General features: G+C 43.9%; 1 protein-coding gene across 4 annotated transcripts in view; it reads left to right on the top strand.

The window, feature by feature from the left end:
• The window catches only part of PRKAG2 (protein kinase AMP-activated non-catalytic subunit gamma 2), a 205081-nt gene that overhangs the window by 53883 nt on the left and 133000 nt on the right, over nucleotides 1-18198 (top strand). For 3 of the 4 annotated variants that reach the window (XM_083705128.1, XM_083705131.1, XM_083705129.1), the window contains exon 2: nucleotides 15927-15998. Coding sequence is in view for 1 of the 4 variants with exons in the window: in XM_083705131.1 (XP_083561257.1) it covers nucleotides 15927-15998 (72 nt within the window). In the remaining 3 variants the exon portion in view is untranslated. Of the gene's footprint in view, nucleotides 1-12375; nucleotides 12591-15926; nucleotides 15999-18198 lie in introns of those variants that run through there. The other variant, XM_083705130.1, reaches the window with a different exon arrangement.

The raw sequence follows: 18198 nt of genomic DNA, 5'->3' as shown, positions 1-18198 counted from the left end.
GAACTGTCATGTGGAAGAGTTATATACAAGATGGTTCATAACACCCATTGCAATAAAGAGAATAAATGAGAACTACTCAGATAATGTAGAAAATGTCAGAAACAAAACCAGGTATCTTCAATGTATTTGCTGAGAATGCCATAGCATAGCAAGAATATACTGGAGAATGATTAATAATATTACTGGAACAAAATATTAAAATATACAATTCTTCTATATCCTCATTTTTTTAATCACTTAAATTATATGAAGGGTTTTGGAAGACCTCATACAGGGCTAACATCTTAAATATTTACTGTGGTTAGAGTACTCCGTGTAAAATACTCGAGATTTCAAACACCTTCTGTGAAAGAACGTGCACTTATGTTAAAATTAACTCGTATTAAAATTGGTGAAATCTGGGAGCACATTTAGGGAAATCGGTAATTAAAATTGGTAATTAAAGCTCCCCCCCCCCATGCAGGAATAGAAAATGATAGTCAAGCAGTTTTGAGAAGTAAATCCCAACACTATTCCCTCACCTTAGAGAATCCAGACCAGGCATAGGCAAACCCAGCCCTCCAGATGTTGTGGGACTACAACTCCCCTCATCCCTGACCACTGGTCCTGTTCGCTACGGATGATGGGAGTTGTAGTCCTAAAACATCTGGAGGGCCGAGTTTGCCTATGCCTGATCCAGAATGATAGGGTAGTCAGAATTTGCAAAGCAGAAGTCTCAGATTTAACAGCATACGAGCAATGTAAAAGCCTTAACAGGGTTTTTCCTGGCCCTGCTAAGCAGTCTGGCACTGCAGTTGTGTTTTACCACATACAAAACGATAATAAATAAGGTTGTTTGTCTTTGTGGTGGTGGAATGGTAGGATATCGTATAAAACACTGGAATGTAATAGGCTTAACAACTATGTTGTGTTATAACCTTGGGGCGGTGGGGAGGGGTGGGAGAAAATGGTACATTTTGTCTCACGTCCTGTGTGGAGTCAAAAAGGGACTTGCTTTTCCCTGGTGTTCTTCATTGCTTTGGTCTGTTGACTTTGAAGGCCAGCGTGCCATTTCAAAGCAACATGTGGAGCTAAGCAGCTTTTTAAATTTTCTGCTATACTGCCAAATATCATCAAGAGGAGCAAGCAGGACATTCCCAGGTGATCTTCCATTTATATATTGGCCAAGCTCAGACCTGCTTAACTTCTGAAATCGAGCCACACCATTATATGTTCATTTGTGTTCGTGGTGTCTTGATTTAAGAACAGCTGAGTTTATGAACAACTTGGATTAAGAACGCTGCAAACCCGGAAGCAGGTGTTTTGGTTTGTGAACTTTGCATTGGAATAAGAACATGTTTCGCTTCCTGTTGAGTGTGTTCCATTTGTAAATTGAGTTCCCCACTGCTATGGGAAAGCACGCCTTGGTTTAAGAACGCTTTGGTTTAAGAACGGACCTCTGGAACGGATTAAGTTCGTAAACCAAGGTACCACTGTATGTTTAAAAATACCTAAGAGGATCCTGTTGCTCTCATGTCCTGCCTGTAGGCTTTTCATGTGAATCTGGATGGCAACTGTAAGAACAAGATGCTGACCTGATCCTGCAGGACTCCTCTTAAGAATGCCAAGGCATACAGTAAAATAGAAAAGCCGACTTCATTGCTTATACTCTTGTTTGCCGTTTCTAATCTTTAATGATTTGCATCTGACCTTTAGCAAAGCATGCCTGTCAAAGAGTAGGTCCCCTGCAAGGAGCTCTGCCTTGCAAGATTGGAAGAGTGTAGTCCTGTGTATATTTACTCGGAGTAAGTCCTGTGAGTTTATGTGCTTAGTCCTAGGAAGTGGGTATTAGGCCACAGACCTATGTGGGAGCAAGCCCTATTAAATTCAGCGGGAATTGCCCACAATATTATTATTTTTTTATTAATTTTAACATATAAAGTATAATACATACCACAAAACTTCACATCTTATACAATCTGTTTTTGGACTTCCATCAGCACCTCTGATGATCCACCATTCTTAGCACTTCTTCTGCATTTCTTAAATTCATATTGCCTTTAATTGTCTTAACTAGCCATCCTCCCCTTTATCCATTTTTGCAATAATTCAAATAATTCACCTCACAAAACTTCTTGCAAACTTACAAACCTAATCTGATCATCACAATTACCTTTCAAATAGTCCGTAAATTTACTTCAGTCTTTTGTGAATCTCCGGTCCCGCAGATTTCGAATTCTTCCTGTTAATTTATCTAATTCTGCATAGTCCATCAATTTCATCCTCCATTCTTCTTTCATCAGTAATTCTTCTTGCTTCCATTTTTGCCCACAAGATAAAATTTTGAAAGTGGTTTGCATAAAGGTAATAAAAATGCATTTAATAAAATCCCTGAATGATGAAAGCAAGATACGGTCATACCTCGGGTTACGAATGCTGCGGGTTGCAGACTGTGCGGAACCCGAAAGTACCTGAACTGGTTATTTCCGGGTTTCAGCGCATGCGCAGAAGCGCAAAATGACATCACACGCATGTGCAGAAGCACCGAATTGTGTCACATGTGTGTGCAGATGCAGTGCTTCAGGCTGTGAACGTGCCTCCTGCACGGATCACATTCACAACCGGAGGTATGACTGTAAAAAACACCAAAATTATCAGAGATAAAACTGAGCAGGATTAGAAGGGGGCTGGAATATGCAGCTGTCCCTTATGGGGCTCAAACCTGCAACCTTGACCTTATCAGCCCCACACTCTAACCAACTGAGCTATCCCAGCATGCTTATCCTAGAATGTCCGCCTGTACTTTGTATTGTGTAATTAGAGGTGGTATGTGTACAGTAGTGTTATTTCCATAATCTATTAAGTAGGTCCATGTTCCAATAAATTGTTCCCAGTCATTTGTTCCTTGGGGAGCTAGATTAGATTACCGGTAGATTAGAAAGACATTCCGGAAGGGGAGGTTGTTTGCTTTGAAATCTAAGCTAACCCCCACCCTTAGATGCTGGAGCCAAGCCGGGAGAGTGGAGTTGGCTTCCTCTTCCTCCATCTTGTTCCACTTGCAGTTTTACCAGAAGCATCTGGTTGGAAACAGGCTGTTAGTAGTGGAGAAACCTTAATCTGCTCCAGCACAGGCAGTCATTATAATTTTATAATACAACAGGCTGTTAATTTGATGTCCCCATGTTTGAGGCAAGAGTATTGGCAATGCCCAGAGATTTTGTTTGTAGACCATCAAAGGGTTTGGGCTTCTGTCCTCATATGTGCTGGCTGGTTACGGTGATAAATAACTCTTGCCAAATGGGTAGAAAGCTAAATAGACGTTTTAAGGAACAAAACAACCATGCAATGCAGTCATAGCCTCTTCGGGGAAGTTTTTAGTGTTTGATGTTGTATTGTGCTTTTGTTTGGAGCTGCCCAGGGTGGCTGGAACAGCCCAGTGAGATCGGCAGCATATACATTATTATTATTATTATTATTATTATTATTATTATTATTATTACATTAAAACCAGCAATAAAACCCAAAATAATGATCGGCGAGAAACTATGTAATCACCTAAAACAATACAGTAGATTTTAAAAGCCACAGAAAATAAAACGGTCTGAACCCGGCACTGAAAAGAATATAATGTTGGCCCCCGTCTTCCTTCCTTCTGGAGGGTATTCCAGAGCTGAAGCCCCACCATCAAGGTGACTCTCTCCTGTGTAAAAGCGTAACACAACTCATCTACAGATGGGAAAAGGACCTGATCTGAAGATCTAAATGCTTGGAGAAGGTTTATATAGGAGGGGGCTGTGCTAGTCCCCTTATGGAGAGGATTCTGCAGTAGAGGTGCCCTCACTATAAAGGTCCTGCTCCATTCTTAAAACTTACTGCAGCATTTTGTTTTTGTAGGACAATAGTTGAAAAAAAGCATTCCTGATGCTCATTCCGTAATTTCACTTTTTCATCTCTGTCATGGTGGGACTGATAAAATTACTTGACAGGATTGCCAGTCTAATGACATACCTTCCAGGAAGACTGATGGATAAACATGCTTTGTTATCTGTCTCCATTTTCCTGAATATAATCATATGAGCTCCTTTCTACCAGTTGAATTTGTTTCTTTTTCTTAGCCATTGTCAGAACCAGATGCCACAAACTTCAGAGTTTGGATTGGCATTTAATCTTGCTAGGACAGCATTGCTCAGTTTCCTTGAGCAAACAAATATGGCCATGTATCCTATTGATTTTTAGAGATAGCTCATCTTTGTAATGAATCAAAGCTGCCAGCCTTCATAAGATTTCATACTTGTTCCTTGATGTAGTCGACAATGCAGCTCTGTGCATTGTAGCCTGAATCATGGTTGTTGACTTGGAGTGTGAGGCTGGCAAATGATATTCCGTCTTGGAGAGGGACTGTAGCCCAGTGGCGAAGCTCATACTTTGTATGCAGGACATCCCAGTTTCAATCCCCTGATAGCTCTAGCCCAGTGGTTCCCAATTGGTGGTCCGTGGCACCATTAGTATAAAAACTATCATAGCGATATAACAAATTTCAAAAGTAGGGGGTCTATGGCTTGGCTTTTAAAAACAGGGGGTCCATAGAATTTAGCTAACTGGGAACTACTGCTCTAGTTAAAAGGATCAGGTAGCAGGGATCTTTTTCTCAGTAGTGATGTATGGAAGTGAGAGCTGAACCATAAAGAAGGCTGATTGCCGAAGAATTGATGCTTTTGAATTCTGGTGCTGGAGGAGACTCTTGAGAGTCCCATGGACTGCAAGAAGATCAAACCTCTCCATTCTGAAGGAAATCAGCCCTGAGTGCTCACTGGAAGGACAGATCCTGAAGCTGAGGCTCCAATACTTTGGCCACCTCATGAGAAGAGAAGACTCCCTGGAAAATACCCTGATGTTGGGAAAGATGGAGGGCACAAGGAGAAGGGGACAACAGACGACAAGATGGTGGGACAGTGTTCTCGAAGCTACAAGCATGAATTGACCAAACTGCGGGAGGCAGTGGAAGACAGGAGTGCCTGGCGTGCTCTGGTCCATGGGGTCACGAAGAGTCGGACACGACTGAACGACTAAACAACAACAGCAGCAGCAGCAGGAGCGATGAGAATATTCCTCTATCATAGAATTTGTCTTCTACAGTGGTACCTCAGGTTAAGTACTTAATTTGTTCCGGAGGTCCGTTCTTAACCTGAAACTGTTCTTAACCTGAAGCACCACTTTAGCTAATGGGGCCTCCCGCTGCTGCCACGCCGCTGCTGCGTGATTTCTGTTCTCATCCTGAAGCAAAGTTCTTAACCCGAGGTACTATTTCTGGGTTAGCGGAGTCTGTAACCTGAATTGTCTGTAACCTGAAGCGTATGTAACCTGAGGTACCACTGTACTCACCCACCTTCCTGAGTAAACACCGAGCATCTTGAGGCTATGGGATGTGGACTCCAAGTGAGTGATCTCACAACACATTTCTGTGAACACTAACCAGACCAGTTTAAGGTTTCAGCCCCTGCTGCAAACTTCTCTTTGTTGAGTCTCTTCCTCAGCAAAGTGCCTTTCAGTAGTCTCTCTTCTATGTAAGGGGGGTCCCTCCTATCTGGGTGCGCATCTTGAAGCTGCCATTTTTACTTCCACCAGTGCCTCAGAGTTTCAGTACATCAACTGCCTGGGACTGATAAAAGCACCAGCACACATATTTCAAAGCAGAGACCTAGGGACAGGTGTTTACAATAGGCCTTGCCAGAGTACTGAGACCCGGGTAGCTGCCCAGGAATCCTGTGAGTTGTCTCTCTGAAAATGAAAGAAATGCAATGCAAGTTGTGACTGGCCATGTTCAGCCTGCTGTTCTCCAGAGACTTACTCTTGACACATACTTGATTTTAAAAAATAATAATAATAATACAAGGAATAATCTCTCAAATTTACTTCTGCCAACTCCCGAACATCTCATTTTAGCTGCATAACACGGAAGATGTTTTGATAAGAACAGGTTGTGTCTCCAGAACAGTCTGGTACAAAAAAAAATGTATTCACAGTTTTGTCTTTTAAAATTCAGTTTCATCTGCCTCCATCTTAACAAAGCTTGACACTAATCATGGACAGACTCTAGAATTGAAGCAGCGTAGCATTCCCCCCCCCCCCCACATGCTGAGATGCACAAAGAATATAGATCTGGAAATATTAGAGCTCTTTGTGGACTTGTGAGTTTTCCCACCGTAATTGTGGATGGAGAAAAGGGATGAGTACAGGTGGGAAGGACGGCACATCATATCACCAAATTTCTCCAAGGGGGATAGAAATTCTCTAATTGTTTCCTGGGGTGGGGTTCACCATTAACTGTGAGAACAGCACAGCTATTGTTCGTTTTCCTAAGTTTGAAGTTTTTGTTGTTATTGCTGTAGCTGCCACGACAAGTGGCAGCAACTTCGACTCTGGCCACCATTTTGTATCTCCCACCTTGCCCCAGATCTACCATCTTTCCACAGCATTGGAGGGAAAGTGGGGGATGGCAGCCATTTCACACACACCGGAAAAAAGTTGGAGAATATCCTGGGGAAATTCTGCAAAGTGGAAGGGTGAAAAAAAGAAAAATCTCAGACATTTTCTCATAAAAATTGACCCTATTGGGTCTACATAGACTTTCTGTTTCTCTTTTAAATTCCTAAGTCTTCAGTTCTGTTTATTTACCATTTTATTTTACTTTATTTTATCCATATTAGTATTTGTTGTTTTGAGTGCATGGTGAATGTTGCTCTCCTGAATAACCTTGAGCAGAGATGACTCTTCCACCAACCTGAGCTGCCAATCTCTGCGAAACAATGGAAATGACAATGGCTTCCCGGTATGCAGAGTTGTTGTGAAGATGAACCAAATCAAGGATTCGAAAGATGTTTGCGAATCAGAAGCACTGTGTAAACAATTGATAATAACGGTAATCTTCAGGCTTTAATATCCTTGCGTGCCAGCTGATCTCTTTGCTCATGAGAATTACTCATGGCTATTAACCAAAAAGAATGCACAGAGCAAGCAGGAAGAACAGCTGTTTTCCTAAACTGCTGAGAGGTGGAAGATTTTGTACATTTTTACGTGATTCGGACAACAGCATAGAACAAAATTTAAAGGCAGAACTGATCGCCGCTGTGGCGCCGCATTTATGCGTTGCTTTCAACTTCCTGGTCCAGAGCAGGTTACTGTCAGGTGATGGAAGACTCCAAAACAGAAAGGGAAGGGCACATGTGTCACACCCTGGAAGCATTGCCACTCTGTGACGCATGTGTCCCCCTGGCCAGAGGATGTGGCACTGCCATCTTCAGACTCTGGAAACTTCATGGAGGACAAGGGTGCAGGCAGAAACTCCTGCACTCCATCCTAGTAGGAGACCAATGGGGAGGGCTGTGCCTCTGTAAGTGAAGGAGTGTCTTCTGGTTTGGGCAGAACTCACAATTTGGAAGCAGCTGTGCACACAGGACTACATAGGGCTGGAGCTCAGTTTGTTCCCTGCGGGGGCAATGTAGAGGTTTTGGGTTTGTGGAAGATAGCCTGAAGGCCTGCATTCAGTCTGAGTCTTTATCTAGTGTTGCTGGTACCCAGCCTATGTTCTGCATTGCCTGAGCACAGAGCATGACACTTGCAAGACGCTCTGTGCCTGGCATGAAACCTTATGGTCTGTGGTTTTCCAGAGGGCAGAGCAGTTTAGTTCAAGTTGCTAACATGGCGCTGGAATGCAAAGATGGGTTTTGTCTACTTTCTTTGTGTGCTAGACACATCACCTATTGAATCAGTACAGGGATTTTTTTTTTTTACAAGGCTTATTATAATATAATTTTCAGCACGTATACAGTCATACCTCGTGTTGTGTTTGGTTCATGATACGTTTTTTCAGGTTGCGACCCAGAAGTACTGAAAAGGGTTATTTCTGGGTTTCGCCGCATGCGCAGACGCGCAAAATGACATCATGCGCAGATGTGCGAATCGCGACCCGTTCACGCGCAGACATGGGTTGCGTTCTGCTCATGTTGCGAACGGGACTCCAGAACGGATCCCTTTCGCAACCAGAGGTACCACTGTACAAAGTTTATATACCTAAAGAAAAAAAAGGACAAAAAAACCTATTCCAAAATCATATATGTACCAACACTTACTGTCTATCTCGTTGTATATTCCTTTTTTACAAATGAATGTACTCTTATTATTGTATATTTCTTTACATTTTATCTAATACATTCCTATATCAATATGTACCCTTGGTCTTATTTCTCAAATCAGTCACTCTCCAACGTCAATCAAATGCTAGCATTCAGTGATTTTCAGTGATATTTTAATACAAACATAACAACGGGGCATGGGCTGCAGCCATCTTGCTGAATCATAGACTAGTTGGAAGGGGGCCTGAGGACCCCCTAGTCCAACCCCCTGCAGTGCAGGAAAATTTTGCTCAGTGTGGGGCTCGAACCAGCAACCTTGAGATTAAGAGTCTGGACCCTGCCTGGATGAGAGACGTGATGGGGACGCCATGCATTCAGCCGTGAGTTCCATGGGAGAAAGGTGGGATTTAAATCCAATAAATGATGAATAATACATTCAGGGGGCAGTCATCAGGTCTGCAATGCCGTAGCCCCAGGTCATTCACTGATCTGAACACAGGAATGTACAATGCAAGCTTAAGCACGTCTACTCAGAAGTCCCACTGTGTTCAATGCAGCATAACCCCACGAAAGTGGAAGCAAATGGAGTGTGCTTTTAAGCAGAAGTTTCATAACTGTGCGGGCCCCACATTGCGCAGGGAACACAAAAAGATTCAGGCATCTTTTGTCATTATCTCCTGTTGAAAAGCAGTACAAAAAATCCTGTTCTATTTATCCTGTAGGTGTCCATCTGCTGTTTGTGACAAATGTTCTATCCGTAACAGGAGGGCTTCATAATTCTGAGCACAAAAGAACTACAAAAAGCAAAGAACCTCAAGTCCCACCAGTCGCAAATAGAATTACATTATACAACGTAAAGATTTAGAAATGTGGCAGCTTTATAAATCCTTTTAATGTAGACCTTGGGGCCAGTTACTTTCCAGAAATGAAAGCAAAGTATATAAATAAGAGGCAGCTGGTAAATAGCATAGACAAATCCATACAGTTTTTATGTACAGCCTACTTGCACAAACAATAACCTTCTTGACGAAAGTGGCTGGGGCAGCCCAGTCAGGTGGACAGGGTGTAAGTCAATTATTATAATTATTATTCACAAAAACCAAATCAGCAGATTTTTTTTTTTATCAAGTTCTTGGGTTTCTTTTTGCTTGATTTGATTGGTACTACTCCCATCCATTTTCCTGTTGTAGCTCTTCCTGTGTTTGCCTCCTGAATGATCGGAGATCGATGAAGGCTGCATTGCTTACTGGGTTGTGTGAATGTACCGTTCTGCATCTGTTACCACCCACTCATTTGGAGTCACGTTGAAAGCCAGCCACCCCAGTTCTGGCACCTGACAATTTAGCTTGTCACTCTTTCAAGAGAACGAACGAACACACACACACACACACACACACACACACACACATCCTTGGTGAAGTGTGCAGAACGTCAAAGCCAAGAGAATGAACTAATGCTTGAGCCTTGAATTAAATCATCACTATAAACCAGAAGAAACAAATGGGTTTTCACAAACTCTGATCCTTCATTTTAACAGCAGGGTGTAGGGATTCCTCGCTGCATGACCCACAGATACTTTTCTGTGGCCTTCACTATGTGTTATTCAGATATGGTGGGCCAAGCTTATATATCAAGTAGCTTCTGCTCATACTCAGTTTTGAGGGGAGCTCTACAGTTTGGGGTGGGACGTGGGTAGCGCTGTGGGTTAAACCACAGAGCCTAGGGCTTGCCGATCAGAAGGTCGGCGGTTCAAATCCCCACGACGGGGTGAGCTCCCGTTGCTCGGTCCCTGCTCCTGCCAACCTAGCAGTTCGAAAGTGCAAGTAGATAAATAGGTACCGCTCCGGCGGGAAGGTAAACGGTGTTTCCGTGCGCTGCTCTGGTTTGCCAGAAGCGGCTTAGTCATGCTGGCCACATGAGCCGGAAGCTGTACGCCGGCTCCCTCGGCCAATAAAGCGAGATGAGCGCCGCAACCCCAGAGTTGGTCACGACTGGACCTAATGTTCAGGGGTCCCTTTACCTTTACCTACAGTTTGGTGTCTAAGGAGCTGTGCACAGGGGAGACTATGGGTTGGTGGGGACCCACATCGCCAAGCTTTTCTCTCTTTGTATGAGGCAATCTCTGGCATCTCACGGCTCTTGAAGCTTCAGCTTTGAAATCTGGTATGAGAGAGCAGGGGAGTTGGGACTGTCATTGGTGGCTAACCACCTTCCCCCTGCACCAAGCCACAACTTTGCCTGTGGATCCTTCCCAAGGCAAAATAGTTTTCATAGGACATTTGTAGGTTTCATAGGGCATTTGTGTTTGAAATTGATGCTTCCCTTTTTTGGAAATGTTGGAAAATATGCCCTTTTCTGCGTACCTCTGCTGCTTTCCAGATTTGGGGCTTAAGATGTAAAAGGCCACTGGATCGCCTAATTTAGGTTTGTCTGAGATGCCAAGAATTTGAGATTAGCACTACTGATTTATTCTTTTAAAACCATCCACATTCAGGTGCTTAAGCAAAAATAATCACTTGAAAGAAATCTGACTTGAATCCCCCTGGTGCCCTCACTTGCCTGAATTGCTCTCTCTCTTTCTGCATCTCATGCAGCTCCAATAATTCCCCGTCTGTGACCATTATTTGTCCTGAATTGAAGAGGTTGCAGGTTAGAAAGTGTTCTTCAATAGTGGCCATCACTCATTGGCAGAGCACATGTGAGTTATTGAGCACAGTAGGCTATTGAGAAGCAGATTAATCCAACAGAGAATGTGGCATTTAACAGGAAAAGGTTGCAGGGTAGAGGATAGAGCGTTGTACTTTGGCTGGGCACAAATGCTTTCGTGCACCTGAGAAAGGATTTGAACCCAGCCCTAGGAGGCAATTTGTACCAAGGGTTCATGCAGCGCTCTTTCCTCTTCGTCTGTGCTCATTCTCAGCACATGTTTGCTAAATTTGTTGTTGTTTAGTCGTTTAATCATGTCCAACTCTTCGTGACCCCATGGACCAGAGCACGCCAGGCACTTCTGTCTTCCACTGCCTCCCGCAGTTTGGTCAGACTCATGCTGTAGCTTCGAGAACACTGTCCCACCATCTTGTCGTCTGTCGCCCCCTTCTCCTTCTGCCCGCCATCTTTCCCAACATCAGGGTCTTTTCCAGGGAGTCTTTTCTTCTCATGAGGTGGCCAAAGTATTGGAGTCTCAGCTTCAGGATCTGTCCTTCCAGTGAGCACTCACGGCTGATTTCATTCAGAATGGATAGATTTGATCTTGCAGTCCATGGGACTCTCAGGAGTCTCCTCCAGCACCATAATTCAAAAGCATCCATTCTTCGGTGATCAGCCTTCTTTATGGTCCAGCTCTCACTTCCATACATAGGTAAAGGTAAAGGGACCCCTGACTCTGGGGTTGCGGCGCTCATCTCACTTTATTGGCCGAGGTAGCCGGCGTACAGCTTCCGGGTCATGTGGCCAGCATGACTAAGCCACTTCTGGCGAACCTGAGTAGTGCACAGAAACGCCATTTACCTTCCCGCCGGAGCGGTACCTATTTATCTACTTGCACTTTGACGTGCTTTCGAACGGCTAGGTTGGCAGGAGCAGGGACTGAGCAACGGGCGCTCACCTCGTCGCGGGGATTCGAACCGCCGACCTTCTGATTGGCAAGTCCTAGGCTCTGTGGCTTAACTCACAGCGCCACCTGTGTCCCCACTTCCATACATAACAACATACTAAAACAGCACATTGTTTAATAAGCACAAAAGTCCATCCAACAGTGAGCAAGCAGCAGAGGCAGGGATGCAATTACAGTTTTGTTTCCTTAATTAAAGATGACTTGGGCATATTTGTCTCATAAGTGTAATTTTCTTCGCATCAGTCAAAGCTGTCTGATCACCAGCTCAAATACCACCCTGGCTACCCCGGCTTTTGTTAATTATTGCTAATTAATTTAACGAGAACATAGCTCCTGCTAATGGAAATATATAGAATGGTGGCACAAAGGGATCATCTCCTTTGAATTTAATTTGAAGTGTTGCACCGATTGCAATCTTCTGTTCTGAATATCTTCTGCTTCCTGCAAGGTCTGAAGATTGCGAGTGGTGATATTATGCATAGCAAATGTTTGTGTTTTATTGAGTTACCCTTGGGAATATGATACTGGGATATGCAGAGAGAGGCTGCTAGGGAAATCAGGGCCCTGCCCTCATTCTGCATTTGAGAGCATTCTAATCCAGAACCTTCTAGAAAGAGAATGAGCTGGAATTAACAGGGCTACTTTTAACTGACTCAGAAGATGGGCAGAACATGTATCATGTGTGAGAGAGCAGGAGTAGATTTAAATCTCCTGTTCTCCCTTTTCTGGAAACGAGAGAGGAGTTGTGTAGAGTGGAGAAGGGCCATAGAGAACCTTTTGTCTGCTTTAGGGACTAAAAGAAACCAAAATAGTGAAGAGCGTTGAAGGATTCAGTCTCACAACTGTGAAGGAAAGGTTGACCCCAGGTAACTATCAAACCACCTTCCTGAATGCAATATGGACCTGCCCATCGTGAAATACATGCCTTGAACAACATCTCTCATCCCAGCCAGCCAGCATGACCAATGGTCAGGGATGAATGTAGTTTTAGTTCAAAACATCAGGAGGGCATCGGGTTGGGGAAAGTGTTGAAGCCTCTAGGATAGCCATGTTACCTGTTTTCTGATTTTACTTCAGACCTTTGTGAGACTTATGAGGAATGGTTGAAGGAGCTGGGTACCTTTAGCCTGGAAAAGAAGAGACTGAGAGGAGATATAATAGCCATCTTCAAATATCTCAAGGGCTGTCACAAGGAAGATGGAATACGCTTGCCCCCCCCCCCCCCCGTTCTGGAGGGTAGAATTGAAACCAATGACTTCATGTTACAAGAAAGGAGATTCTGGCTAAAACTTCAGGAAGAGGTTTCTGAAAGTAAGAGCTGGTTGACATGGAACTGACTCCCTCTGGAGACAGTGGACTCTCCTTCCTTGGTTTTTAATGCCATGGATGCTATAGTTGAGATTCCTGCATTGCAGGGGGTTGGACTAGATGACCCTCAGGGTCCCTTCCACCACTACTATCCAATGATTATATGATTCTATCTTAACAAGTATGTTCAGAAGAATTTCTGTTTTCACAAACAATTGGCGAGCCACTATGGTGTAGTGGTTAGACTAAGAGCTAGGAGACCAGGGTTTGAACCCTCACTTGGCCATGAAGCTCCCTGGGTGATGTTGGGCCAGTCACTTGCTCTTGGCCTGGCCTACCTCACATGCTTGTTGTGGGGGTGAAATTTGGAGGGGGGAAACAATATACAGTGGTACCTCAGGTTACTGATGTTCAGGTCTTGAACAGAAGACCTTCAGAGGGAGACTTTAGCATGAAACTGCTGAATTATAAGATAAAGTTCACCAATGCCAGGTGGTTTGTGTTACTATCACCAGTGTTTTTTTGAATCATTACTGTAATTATATTATAGTGGTACCTCAGGTTAAGTACTTAATTCGTTCCGGAGGTCCGTTCTTAACCTGAAACTGTTCTTAACCTGAAGCACCACTTTAGCTAATGGGGCCTACTGCTGCTGCCGCACCGCTGGAGTATGATTTCTGTTCTCATCCTAAAGCAAAGTTCTTAACCCGAGGTAATATTTCTGGGTTAGCGGAGTCTGTAACCTGAAGCGTATGTAACCTGAGGTACCACTGTAATCCACCTTGAGCTCCATGGAAGAAAGGCAGGGCAATAGTGCTATAAATAAAATATATAGAATTCTCCCCTCTCCATTTCCCCATGTTCCTGTTGGTTCTTTATGTTGGCAATCTGATTAGTGTCCCGTAACACATTGCACAGGCAAATCCCCTGTTTAATACAGTGGAAGGAACGTCTCCCTATCTTACCTTCGTGACAAGACTTCCTCCCCGACACCTGCAATTGCAAACACATACTTGTCATATTCACACATCTTAGGTTTACTGTTGAGACAATAGGTTTTCATCTAAAAATGCTATTAGCATCTCATTTCCTTGGAGATTCTATGTGACAGCTGATTCACCTAGTATATATTTTGGGAAATAGTTTATGTCTGTCCGTCTGTTCTCTGTGGGTTTGGATCATAGTTAATCCATTTTACGATCTAGTTGTTTTAGCTTTGTTTGATGTGTTGGGTATTTTATATAGAAAAGTGTGATAAAAACAGATAAATAGATAAATAAGTAAAAAAGGGTAAAGGCAAAGGACCCCTGGATGGTTAAGTCCAGTCAAAGGCAGCTATGGGGTTGTGGTGCTCATCTCACTTCAGAGCCGACGTTTGTCCGCCGACAGCTTTCTGGGTCATGTGGCCAGCATGACCAAACTGCTTCTGGCGCAATGGAACACACTGTGACGGTGTGGTACCCCAGAGCCCCGTTCGCATCCTGAATAGAACGTAAGACGTGACCGTGCGTGTGCAGCCCGCGTTTTGCCGCTTCCGTGCATGCACGTGACGTCATTTTGACCATCTGCACATGCGCGAGCGGCGAAACCTGGAAGTAACGTGCTCTGTTACTTCCGGGTCGCCGCGGAGCGCAACCCGAAAATACTTATCCTGAAGCATATTTATCCTGAGGTATGACTGTACATACAAAGACTGCCATCATTTAGGTCCAGCTCCAAGGGTCTTCTGGCAGTTCCCTCGCTGTGAGAAGTGAAGTTACAAGGAACCAGGCAGAAGGCCTTCTCGGTAGTGGCACCCACCCACCCTGTGGAATGCCCGCCTATCTCAACCACAGAAGTAAGAAGACATCATTTTTCTGTTCTGCCCATGAAGCACTGTTTCCCTTCTGCTGCAGTTCGCCTTTCACACGGTGTTATTTGTCTTGCTGTTCGCTATGGCAAAACTGCGTAGCTTATGTAATACACGTAATTCAGTACATAAGTTGCGTTGTCATTGCAGTATTCCACCCTGTTCAGTGCAAGTTGGTGGGGAATTGACACATGATCAATTATGTACCGTTTACGGACTGAAAGCAACAACTGCAGCAAATACTGATTACATTGGCTAGATTGAGTTCTGTTGGAGGAGTGGGATGAATAAAATGAACATTGGCAATTTCCGCTCCCATTTCTATTTTCAATGGAATTCTCTGATATCCCTCCTTCCAGGTAATTAGGAATAGAATAGCAGGCCATTTAGAATAGCCATGCCTGTTTGTGAAGGCAAGCATTACCTGGGACTGTACAGTGGAAGGGTGAAACTGCTCAAAGGAGTGAATAAGTAGCCAGCAAATAAGTTAAGTGACCCCCACACCACTACACCACTCAGCGTTAACAATCCCAGAGCTGACCTTTAAAGCCCTAAACGACCTTGGTCCAGTATATCTGAAGGAGCGTCTCCACCCCCATCATTCTACCCGGACACTGAGGTCCAGCACTGAGGACCTTCTGGTGGTTCCCTCACTGCGAGAAGCCAAGTTAAAGGGAACCAGGCAGAGGGCCTTCTCGGTAGTGGCGCCCTCCGTGTGGAACGCCCTCCCACCAGATGTCAAAGACAACAACTACCAGACTTTTACAAGAAATCTGAAGGCAGCCCTGTTTAGGGAAGCTTTTAATGTTTGATATATTACAGTATTTTAATATTTTTTTGGAACCCGCCAGAGTGGCTGGGGAAGCCCAGCCAGATGGGCGGGGTATAAATAAATAAATTATTATTATTATTATTATTATTATTATTGAGCTGCTTTTCATTTTATAAAATGACTTCCAAAGCTTCCTTTTACATACTATGTATTCCATTTCTATTCTAGTCTGTGTGCCCTTTAGAAACTTTAATTTTCCTTCTTTTCTCCTAGGATCTCAGCTCATTTGCCATGCCATTCTTGGATGGAGACGTGGACAGTGCAGAGAAGCATGCTTCACGGAAGGTAGGACTTTCTGAGTTTTCTTTCTATCTCTTGCTAGTGAAAACTGGTGGTGCATCCATCAATCCTTCCAGAATTCAGAGATCTGTTTCACTGAGTTCACGTCGGCCATGTTGATTTGTCCAGATATGGCTGATTCAGCTGAATATTTTAAAGTGGAAGTTGCTGCAAGGTCCCTTGGTCCCTTCTGTGGTCAAGTGGTCTTGGGAAAAGGCCTCTTCTATGGCACCCTTATCCTGACCTGTGGATCTGGTTCCATGGGAGGTGCTTCCACAGGACCAGCTTGCTGTGTGAGGAAGATGAAGGCGTGGCCTTGCTATAACTTTTTCACCTTGAACATGTGAACAGACCCTTTAGCAAGCTAAAATCCCTCCAGAAGAGGCAAAAGCCCATTCAAAGTGGTTTAGAAGGTAAGAAATGCAACTGCCAGGCAGCCCGAGACAAATAGCTCAAACACAGACAGTGCTGTGCATTCAGATGTAATGCTAAACCATGGTTTGGCATCACACGTATGAACAGCCACAATATATGGGGATATGATCTTTCCTTATTTGGAAAATAATAGTTTTGTATCTGAATGGAGCAAACCATAGTTTGCAGAATTCATTGTTTTCCAGCAAATCAGGAGCAAGCTATTATTTCCTCTTTTGCCTCCCCTTGTGCAGAAAGGACGGGGAAGAGTTTTGTTGTTAAAGTCTGTTAGTCTTGCGATATTTCACCTCTTGGGACAGCTTCAAGAAAAATGCCGAGAACGCGTCTTTCTGGCTGTTAACGTTTCACAAAACCCTTTGCCTTAGTAAGCAGAGATCCATTTTAAATTCTGCGGAGCTGACTCACACCTTTCACAATGAAGCATTAAGCACGACACACTTTAGGAGTGTAGAATCTGATTGCCTGAGAAGAAAAAAAACTGTTCTTAAGTGAAGCTACATTACAGCACTTTAAATGTTTTGGGGTCGCCGTCACTACCATCAGTGATGAGGAATTATCGCTTCTCGTCTGCAGATGAAAATATAATTTTCTGCAAAAGATTGGAGAGTGCCTGATTCAGTCTTGTACATGCATGTGCAATTTTATTGTCCTCCTTATGAGGACACGGGTACAGCTGCGGGCAGCCCAGCTGCTTCCAGCGGGAGGAAGACCCACACTTCTGGCTACAGGAGTTGAGCTGGCTAGGGGGCCTGGCTTAATAGACTACAGCAAGGGTCAGCCAACTTTTTCAGCAGGGGGCTGGTCCACTGTCCCCCAGACCTTGTGGAGGGCCGGACTATATTTTGAAAAAAACCAATGAATGTATTCCTATGCCCCACAAATAACCCAGAGATGCATTTTAAATAAAAGGACACATTCTACTCATGTAAAAACACCAGGCAGGCCCCACAAATAACCCAGAGATGAATTTTAAATAAAAGGACACATTCTACTCATGCAAAAACACGCTGATTCCTGGACCATCCGTGGGCCGGATTTAGAAGGCGATTGGGCTGTCCCCGGCCCCTGGGCCTTAGTTTGCCTCCCTATGGACTACAGTATAGTGTAAACAGAACTTAAATATTCACACTCCAAAAATTTGTGTGACTTGCTTTATTGCGATATTTGCTTTATTGTGGTAGCCTGGAACCAAACCCGCAATATTTCCGAGGTATGCCTGTAACTTTCAAACCTGAGGTGTAAATTATGTGTCACTTGGTGAGAGTGTTTCTGTAGGCAGATGAGATTGCGTTTGTACCTCCTGGGGAAGACCTATTGCAAATACTGATTGACTCATTCCTTCCTCCCCAGCCTAGCTTGTGACATTTTTAGCTTTGCTGGGAGTTTTAAAATGGTGGTTATAATACAAGGTTCTGTTGCTCCTCCAGACTTAATTGCCGGCTGGCAATTTTAGCTTGCTGCTAAAACTTTCGTTTTGTTTCTTTATCTGTGGAAAGTGTTGCACATGATCCCTTCCCTCACACATTTTTCTTTACAATAATCCTGCGAGGTAGTTTGAGGCAGTGAAGTTGGCTTAAGGTGACAGGTGTATATAGGACATCTATGTGTGTGGCGAGATCAAACACGAGAGAAGCTTCCTGACAGAGAATGTTGTTGTTGTTTAGTTGTTTAGTCGTGTCCGACTCTTTGTGACCCCAGAGCACGCCAGGCACTCCTGTCTTCCACTGCCTCCTGCAGTTTGGTCAAACTCATGCTGGTAGCTTTGAGAACA

The sequence above is a fragment of the Podarcis gaigeae genome, assembly GCF_964106915.1.
Source record: "Podarcis gaigeae genome assembly, chromosome: 12".
In the NCBI taxonomy this organism is placed as follows: domain Eukaryota; kingdom Metazoa; phylum Chordata; class Lepidosauria; order Squamata; family Lacertidae; genus Podarcis; species Podarcis gaigeae.
This window is presented reverse-complemented; position numbering and strand designations above follow the sequence as displayed.